Source organism: Euphorbia lathyris, chromosome 1, assembly GCF_963576675.1.
Source record: "Euphorbia lathyris chromosome 1, ddEupLath1.1, whole genome shotgun sequence".
NCBI classification, from domain to species: Eukaryota; Viridiplantae; Streptophyta; class Magnoliopsida; order Malpighiales; family Euphorbiaceae; genus Euphorbia; species Euphorbia lathyris.
In genome coordinates, this window is record NC_088910.1 from 111,563,324 (window position 1) to 111,573,384 (window position 10,061).

General features: G+C 33.8%; 1 protein-coding gene across 1 annotated transcript; it reads right to left on the reverse strand.

Annotated features, from left to right (window-relative positions):
* Window positions 1–6,493: 6,493 nt before the first annotated feature.
* Window positions 6,494–9,661, reverse strand: LOC136210630 (ACT domain-containing protein ACR8). Its single transcript, XM_066001980.1, has 6 exons — window positions 9,199–9,661; window positions 8,646–8,691; window positions 8,383–8,497; window positions 8,184–8,251; window positions 7,520–8,086; window positions 6,494–7,431 (listed from the first exon to the last, which is right to left on the reverse strand). The coding sequence occupies exons 1-6, from the start codon at window positions 9,258–9,260 to the stop codon at window positions 6,961–6,963; spliced, it is 1,329 nt and encodes a 442-aa protein (XP_065858052.1). The 5' UTR covers window positions 9,261–9,661; the 3' UTR covers window positions 6,494–6,960.
* Window positions 9,662–10,061: the final 400 nt, after the last annotated feature.

Consider the following 10,061-nt stretch of genomic DNA (forward strand, 5'->3'; position numbering starts at 1 on the left):
AGGAAGCTTTTTCTGTCACAAAAGGGCTATATGCAGAAGATTTTGTCAAGATTTGGCATGTCTACCGCAAAGCCCATAGATACTCCTACTGCTACAAGTGCACACCTGTCTATTGCTTTTGCACCTAAGTCGGTTGAAGAGAAGGAGTACATGTTTCGAGTTCCCTATTCTAGTGCAGTAGGAAGCTTGATGTATGCAATAGTCTGCACTAGACCTGATCTTGCACAGTCTGTTAGTGTTGTTAGTAGGTTTATGGGTGAACCTGGCAAGGAGCATTGGCAAGCTGTGAAGAGGATCTTTCGGCACCTAAAAGGTACATCTGATGTTGGTCTCATTTATGGAGGTGATACAGAGTGTTTGGTGACAGGTTTTTCAGACTCTGATTATGCTCGAGATGTTGACAGTAGAAGATCTATGACTAGTTATGTTTTCACTCTTGGCGGTTCAATTGTCAGTTGGAAAGCTACTTTACAGCCTACAATGACTTTGTTTACTACGGAAGCAGAGTATATGGCACTGACTGAAGCTGCTAAGGAGGGGATTTGGCTTAAAGGACTGGTTAGTGATCTTGGTCTACATCATGATCAGGCTACAGTGTATTGTGACAGCTTGAGTGCAATCTGTTTAGCCAAGGATCAGGTTCATCATGAGAGGACCAAGCATATAGATGTGAGGTATCATTTTCTGAGAAGTGAGAAGAGGGTCAAGGTGAAGAAGGTAGGCACTGCTGACAATCCGGCTGACATGTTTACCAAGCCTGTTCCACAGAGCAAGTTTCAACACTGTTTGGACTTGCTAAACGTCAGAGATTATTAGTTGCCCTGTGGGGGCGACTCTGGGGCAGAGGGAGAAGTCTGTTCATCTGGCATTGTCATGGGTGCATCTATTATGTTTTCAGGAGGATTCAAGTCAAGGTGGAGATTTTTCGTAATGCCTTGAATCATTATATCATGTTTCCTATTCGGAGTAGTATTGGGTTTCGGATTCCTAGTTGGATTGGGATCATGGGTTCCTAGTTGGATTGGGATCATAGGTTCCTAGTGGGATTAGGTTAGATTGGGTATTATAAATACCCCATTATGTAAACCTCATCATGTAATATGATTTTCGCCTCCTAATAATACTATTCTCCTTCTGCCCGTGGACTAGCCAACACAACGTTGGTGAACCACGTAAATCTGTATTTTTCGATTGCTTGTTTATTTATCTTTCATTAATTCCGCACAACACATCTTTTACTTCTTTTCCAATAAAAAAATAAATCCTTAATCTTTTATCTTTAATCACATATTCAGGTAATTAGAAAAATCAAATTTGACTATCCAAAAAACAAAGAAAAATCAAATTTCAACCATTCAATTAACAGAATGTTATATGTTAATTTCATCTAGGTTTGATATATACATTTTAATAGTTTAAACTCGATTTTTTTTATAAATAAGTGAAACTATTAAAATGTTATTTCAAAATATAAAAAGGTACAATTTCATATAATGAAATGAGCAATGTTTTTTAATTAAATTAAATGTTTACTAACTAATAAATAGAGAACACTCATTTTTCGTTTATTAATATATTGCGGGTTTGTCAGTTCTTGGGTCACGGGTGCTCACCCCGCCTAAGTTCTGTCTCGTCTCAATTTCTATAAAAAAAAAATGACAGAACATAAATTCACTCCACCAAAATTGGAATGATAAATAGGTTTGGAGATATTTTTTTTTGCCAAAAATAATTGATTAGTTAATCCAATATATCAGTAGAAAGAATAATGAGTGTGGAAAGCATAGCTTTTGAAATGTTAAAAGTCACATGGGATGAGAGCTGACTTAAAAAAAAAGAAAAATAAAACATATGAAAATGGAACAAATGCTAGGATGATGGATTTTTTCAATATTCTACTACAATTATTGATCAATTTGCATATATAGAACGTATGAGTTACTATACATTTTCAAATATTCTGCTCTTAATTAATTAATTAATTACTTAATCATGCACTAAATCAATGTCGATCTTTAAAGTTTGAACACCTATGTCTAATGCTTTTTGCTTAAGCTAGTTAAGAGATTCATTAATCTTTGTTCTTTCCACATTTATCTATATCTTTACATTATACAATTACATACTTTAGCTTTAATAAAGATATTTTTACTGAGAAGTCAAAAAAAAAATTATTATGCTTTTCCATCCGAATGAATTAATGGAGTAAACCGGCCTTAACCTATTTACTGGTCCATTAAGCTCACCCGTAACTTTATGGATTAGGGTTTAGGATTTAGTCTAACTATAAATAGATAACTAGGAAGGCTAAACCTAATAATGCATTCACAATACACAAAGACTGCGAGTAACTGCAAAAGGCAAAAGCTCTCCTCTCTCTGCACTAGCCGTCGCCGCTCTCCTATCTCAATATGTGTTCTTAGTTCGTGGAACTATAGTGATGGCTCCTTTGGTGTAGCCTTCTTCTAGATTGGTGACGGAGTCATGGTTCATTTCTTCCGTTGCATTTTAACGAAATGTAAGCTTATATTCGTTGAATATTAATTGATAGATCAGCTTCTGCTCTCACTTGGTGGCACTCGGCTCCTCATTTTTGTCAATCGTCTATCTTTGACGACCTTTGTAATGTTGCACATGTTCGTTTTCCTTAATTTTTCTGCTTTGAACCTTCTTTTGTGCTTTTCCTCCCTTTGTAATTTTCCTTTTTTTATTAATAATATATCGGGTTGATTTGGTGTGTTAGGGGTGCCAACCTAGTTGGGATGTCTAGCCTCCTAATCGCGTCCCAATCTTTAAAAAAAAAAAATTGATAGATCCAGGTTCACCACCGCGATCGCTTCTAACCACTTCGATATTTTTATTAAGTTGGTTTTCAACTTCTTCTTTTTTATAGAAAACAAGTTTATGCATATGATCATCTTTTTTTTAAGCAAATATACATAGCAATATTTTGTACTGTCGTCACTGAAAGTAATAAAATATTTATTACCTACCTAGTTTAATTAAACGTTAAGTCGCAAATATCACTATGTATCAGATCAATCGGTTCTGTTTTTGCCTCCTTAATTTTGTCTCAATAAGAATTTCACATTTATTTTTATAATCATTTTGAGATGAAGGGTTATGTTCTAAATTAATTTTTTGCAACACATCATACTTAATATGTCCAAATCTAGCATGTCATAAATTAAATTACTTAAAGATATAAACTAAAGAAACGTTATTCTTATTAAAATTCATTACATTAGACTTACAAGGAATTACATTAAATTTTCATATCCTATTGGATATATAACCTTTACCCACATACATTTCACTCTTGATCGAAACAAACTTATTAAATTCAAAACCATCCTGAAGCCGTGAACACTAAGGAGCCTTCATGATAATAGTTTCTTCCGAATGTCAGAAACATATACAAGATATGCTCTCGCTTCACTTCTCCCTAGAAGTCATCTTCAAAATCATAATTTCGGTCCCCTTGATCTTAGACTTAGCATAATTTTTCGTAAATAGCTTCTCTCAATCTTAGGATTAAGTTCAACAAATGATACCTTGTCACAACGAACGTGAAGTCTGGTATCTAGCCACTACTATATTGGGTTGGAATCAACCATAACGATTTTTGAAATCATAACACAAAATATTGATGTCAAACATGTCTTGTGTAATGGTTTTCACAAAGTTCTCTTTGTTCAATTTGACCGTTTTTAGTATCCTACAATCAAATAACCTGTAGCCCATCATATTAGAATGAGACTATATTCTAAACAATTTTAATTTTTTAACTTTCTAATTTTAAAGTCATTTAGATATTATTTGGTTAGAAGAATTGATGCAAATATTTAAACTAATTATGTTTTTGAAAAATTGAAAATGTGGTCTCAAAGTAAAAATGGTACTAAACAAATTTAATTTTTAAATTTTTTTATTTGAAGTCATTCATAATCAAATTGACAATGTCAATTTAGAAATCATTGGTTTCGTTAATCAAGACTTGCATTCTTTTTTTTAAACTACATACAGTCATCGGCAGTGTTCATATGAACTTTGAATGACAAAATAAATTTGTCAATTCATTGTTAAATTAAAACTTATTAAAATCTTGGAGTAGACGTTGATATCTTAACACTTGGATCTATAAGAATAAGGCCCTGTTTAGGAATTAGCTGTTAGCTGATTACATTAGATTTTAGCTGTTAGCTGATTACATTAGCTGATTTGACTAGCTGATTTGATTAACTGTTTGAGTAGACCTGTTTGGTAAAAATTAGCTGATTGATAATAGCGGTTTGTGCAAAAAGACGAATAAGGACATTAATTTTGGTGCAGAAGAAGATGGAGTCTATCTATTAGGGTTAAAGAAGTCCATTAATTTTAATATTGCAAAACGCTAATTGAAAAAGCCCCTTTTAAGAGCTTTTTCTAAATTAGCGTTTTCATCCCAAAACTCTCTCCCAAACTTCTCTCCACCAAACACTCCAATTAACGGTTTCAGTGGTTAAACCTCTAAAATTTGTAAAAACCGTTCTTTTTATCCCAAAACGCTATTTACCAAACAGGGCCTAAATCTCAGATGTGAACACTACTTATACATTCATCTTGATATGCAATGGGTTTTGAGTTTTCCGGATAAAGGAAGAAGAAATAAATAAAAGAAGAAAAGAGCATGATGTTGGGAGGTGGGTTTTTGAGTTTTCCATGGAAAGAAAGAAAAAGAGAAAGAATTAAATATATAAAAAGAAGTGCCAAAAATTATTAGTATAAAAAATTTGTTATTACATAGATCGCGTGACTTTCCGCAGGACGCGACAGGCAGGATTTCCTCACATGAGAATTGCCAGCTCATACACCCGTTTTAACCGCCGAATTTACCGGTGGTTCATTAGCTGCTGGGTCGGTTTCTATTTGGAAAGTTATAAATTCCGATTAAATACATTTTCTTTTTGCATATTCTTCGTCTTTTTAGGACCACTATTATTTTTGTTTCTCCTTTTTTACTTATTTTATATTTCTAACTTATTTTTTCACCGATACATACTTCTTAGTACATTTTATGACTTATACATCAAACCAAATAGAATTTACTAAAACAATAAACAATCAAATTTAGTCCATTTTTTTTAAAATAGAGGCCTAATACGTTATTAGCTTCGTGAATTTCTTCATAAAAGTAGATTGGTTGTCTGAACTCGGTGTATTTAGTTGTTACGGAATAAATAAGTTTGGAGAATTGGTAACACACTTGCAAAGTTTAGGGGAGCTAATTTATTTTGATAAATAAGTTTAAGTTTAAGGAATTGGTGAGACACTAAGGTCATCTGCAACCATTCTCTCTATTTTATCTACTCTATCTTTATTTTCTCTACTCTATCTTTAAATATAGAGTTGATATAGTAAAACTTTTTCAACCATCTACTCTATTTTACATACTCTTTAAATATTTTATTATTATTATATTAATTTTTCACATAACATTTATATAACACTACAATTAAAAACTAAATAACACAAATACTTCTAAAAAATAATATATAAATAATAAATATACATGAAATTAATATTTAAAACAAAAACAAATATTTAAAACAAAACAAATAACATAAAACAAATAATCTATAAAACAAAATATAAAATAAATTAACAAATAAGTTAAATCAGATTTAGAACAAAAAATAAAATACAATATTTCGCCTTGCGGCAATGTGGTACTGCATATATACAGGTACAAGTTTATCCAGTTCCATTAGAGCTAGATTTTTCAAAGACTCTGTTTTTAGAAAGCCATTAGAGATGGCCTAATAAAATTTAGAGAATTAATCTATTTTTATATGGACAAATTGAGAGAGTTGTGGTAATGCATTAGGTCAAAAATAAATCATCAAACTTTTATTTGTACATGAGATGACATCTTAAAGTAGATTAATTCATAAATATGTAGTATTTCTTCTTAAGAAACAAGTGCAAGTCCAATGAGAATAAGAAGAAGAAAACAAAAAATAGAAAAATGAAAAGAATGAATACAAAGCTGCAAATTTACAGTAGTTATTAGGCTTTTTAGGGATGAAGCAAGTGTTGTGTTGGGAGCTGTACTGTACAGATAAAACATAGTAAAGACAACTAGCCGTCTCTCTGTCTCTTTCTTTTTCAATCTTTGACTGCTTTTTTTCATTTTTTCTTAATTAATTCTTACTACTATGATTAACTTTATTATACTAAACGCCTCTTTGCCTCACACTGCACACTTCAATCTGCAGAATTTTATTACTAGGACTTTAATGCTAAGTGTTTCTTATATAGCTTTTATTTATGTTTGTGGTTTTTCAAATTGTGATCAAATTTTAAAAAAAAGGGCATCTAAACATTGTCCAATTTGATTCTTTAATTCACAACTACAAAGGCCTTATGTGTCATGTCACCATACACACTAGATTCTTTTCTTAAGGAGGAACTCAAATAACAGTGATATGAAATAGTAAAATAAAAAACAATCAAGTCAACCATTTTAAACTAATAATATTACGAGGTAGTTATGTACATCTGTAAGCTGTATATCAAACCAATGTTTTCAATATACCTACTAATCCTCCCCCCTTTTCCCCCCACCAATCTCTATTTCTTTTAATCACAGCCCAATACTCACACCATCTTTAGTCACAGTTAAAACATTTACCATCCAAACCTCAATTCGATTTGTAACCCGAAACCTGAAATTTCTTCTCACAAATTCGATCTGAAACCCGAAACCTGGAACCCGAGAATTTCAGCTACTTCATTCATACCCAACTATATCCAACCTACTACTAATGCTACTACAACTACTACTACCAGTATCACCAAATCCCACCTTTTTCCAATATGTACACAACACACAAACCCCAAATTTGAAGCAAAGAATAAACCCATTCACCCTCTAAAAAAGGACCTGCCATCATCTAATTGTTTTTCTTTCTTCTCACTTTAAGAATATGATCTGATCAATCCCAAATTGTAAAGATTCTTTCTTACTAGGCTCAAAAGTGATAATAACATTGTTCCTGCTACCCCCACACCTTGCTCTTCCCTTTCTGCCTCCTGATGTGATGTTAATAATGGCAATTCCTTCACTTTCAAATTGCTCATTCCTATCTTTTCTCTAACAGATTCAATGATCTTAGTGTCTGCTGGGTTGCCCATTTCATCTGTTACATAGAATACGTTTAGAGCTGTGTCTGTTGATGTTGATATCTCAGCCCTTGTTACATTAAGCCCATTCTCTCTAAAAGTTCTTGTCACATCTGCTAATAGTCCCTGCCTATCAGACGTGCATAATTCTAGCCTCACCCCCTCGGATGCCCTTCTCTCCACTGCAGCTTGCAAACATTGGATTACTCGATGCCTTTCAGGCTCTGAATTAATTGGTGTTCCATCTGAGTGTTTAATGTAAAATTCCTGAAACAAGAGCATCTCATACTACTCAGTAAACAAACTTTACGAGGAAAACCAAACTAGTTAATAGAGTTAAGTAAAGCAATTATACCAGATATGCTTTGTCGCTTGCTGTTTTGATTGTAGCATGATACACAACATAGTCCATGTCTGTCAATGTGCAAACGACATCGAATAGAAGCTTCATTCGATCCTTGCACTGAACATTAACAACTGAATAACCCCTCTCCACCCAATTTTGTACAGTCACTACCGGAGAATCAGCATTAAATCCCAGGATAGGCTTTCTTTCGTAGTCCCTATCAGCAAACATCATTTGATGCAATCTTCTTTCTGTGTGTGTGACTGCCATTGAGATTGATGTCTTTGCACTTCTAATATCATTATCACCCTTGAGAACGTTTCTCAAACGAGCCTCAATTCTAACAATTTGTTGTGAGTCCTCAATTGGGGATCCTGAATTGCAGTCTTTCACATAAATAAGTGATGCAATTCGGCCATTATGAGTCCAAACTTTAGCATCAACCACGTCACATTCGAGGTCAGCTAGCACAGCAAATACCTCAGACAGAAGACCAACCCGGTCTGTACCGGTTAATTCCAATGCTGTTAAACCATTAAAAACAGGGGGCCTGCTGTAGTGAATTGTACCAAGTGACTGCAGAGTTAAGAACACAGCTTGTTTAGTTTCCAGAAGAAAAATGAACTGCAATACTCACAAACCAACTTGAAATTACATTCAGAACAACAAATACCTGTTCAATGTAGTTCATAACTTTCTCATCTGCCAACTTGTTTCCATTAAGATCAGTCACATGGAAAACTGCAGTAAAGGAAAGACACAAATCAAATTTCATTAGAACACTCGAGAAATCCAGCTTTTGATTCAATGAAATGACACATTAGCGAGAAAACTCAATATTGGGCAAAACTAAAAAGCTTGTATTTACTTACCATCCATGAAAAACCTCCCATCGGAAGAGATGTAGGCCTTTTTAATTATAAGGTTCAGATCCGTGAGAACCTGCACAGCCTCAAGCAAAATTCCGTGTTTCCTAGCACTGTCAACCTACAAAGATCAAGAAAAAAGGACGCAGGGTGAGATACTTGTCAATATTTTGGAAGAAATTAGAAGCAAACGTTTATGTTTGGTCAAATCATTTGACAAATATAGAACACTAATTCTCGAGTATTTCGAAGTTTCGTGGAAGGGTTACCTTGACAAGAGTCGCTTTGGGGCAAACGGCATTGTCGATGACGACCCTGCAAAAACAGAGAAAGGTCAAGTCAGAAGAGTGACTTTTGAATATAGGAATTTAAATTTAAATTCAAATATCAAGAAATTAGTGACATACAACTGTTTTTTTTTCAATATTTGAAAAAGTCCAATTACGAAAAATCAAAAGGAGAAGAAGAAACAAATAAAATTTACAGAAGAAAGTATTTCATCATATATAATTTTACACAAGTTTAGAAAAACCGTGTGTGTTATCAAACGCTTAATTATGTAAATTTCTTCTAAAATGGAAAGTTACTAAAACAGATTTGTGAAATCATATAATTTATGATGCGGATTTGGAAAGTATATCTGAGAACCCCAAAGAAGATATTTCGAGGATAAGATTTCAATTATCGCAGAAAAAATCTCAAAAATTAGAAATCAATCGTTGTTAATCACCATTAAAAAACCAGAAAATATGAACAATAGTACAAAGAGAAAGAAAATTTTCTGGAAATGATAGGCTAACACTAAGAGAAGAGAGAACAAACCTAGGAGTGTTCATCCGTATAACAAGTTTCTCATACTCATCCAAACAAGCGCTCCACTCCATATCCTCTGTTTTCCTTTCTTCAAATCTCAACAGTAGAAAAAAGCAAAAGTCGGTATAATCTTCAGAAATTCCTCCTCTCTGACTCCTTATAAGCAATCGCCACAAGAAATCTCGAGAAACGACGAAAAATCGAAAGATCCAGCGCAGAGAAAATTCCCAAAAAATAACGATCAAATCGAGAAATTATCACAGAAGCCAAATGAGAGATTCCTTAAAAAGTCTGACTCCCAAGCTTTTCCTTAGTCGAAATCGCCATTAACAACTCCTACCAAACTCAACTTCCTTCCTCTCTTTTGCTCCGAGGGTTTCGTTTTTCTCTCAGTCTCTCTCTAAGAAGCACAAATCACGCCTTGCCTTGGTTCTAAAATTCTCTCTCTGTCTGTCTCTGCTACCACCACGCCTCTCTCTCCCCCTTTATATATTTCCAATTTAATTTTCGTGATTATTATTTTATTTATTTGCGTTCTCCTTTTATTATTTAAAAATAAATAAAAATGATACTCCGTAACTAACCCAAACCGAACCGACCGGGCCCAAAGAGACTGCTACTCTCGCTCCCAGCTTGGTTGAGGTCAACTAAGCCACGTGTATTTTGATTACTTAAAAAATCCAGGTCGGATGACACGTGGATACTAATTTGAGTGAAGTTTGCGTACATTGGACTCATGAGTTCTTATGGTATGGAGGAGGGAATTAGCTCACGTGGCAATATGATGGGGGGCCACTAAATAAGATGTCTTTGTTCCTAAGTTGAGATTTGCCGACCTAAGGAATTATGACGTAGGCATGTGACAACAACTC

Bases quoted from the DNA above. Each gene is read 5' to 3' on its own strand.
- LOC136210630 (XM_066001980.1), bottom strand. From the start codon at position 9,260: ATGGAGTGGAGCGCTTGTTTGGATGAGTATGAGAAACTTGTTATACGG. The intron at 8,252-8,382 runs GTAAGTAAATAC...CCTTTACTGCAG, and splicing joins TGGGAGGTTTTTCATGGATG to TTTTCCATGTGACTGATCTT. The intron at 8,087-8,183 runs GTATTTGTTGTT...TTAACTCTGCAG, and splicing joins TTATGAACTACATTGAACAG to TCACTTGGTACAATTCACTA.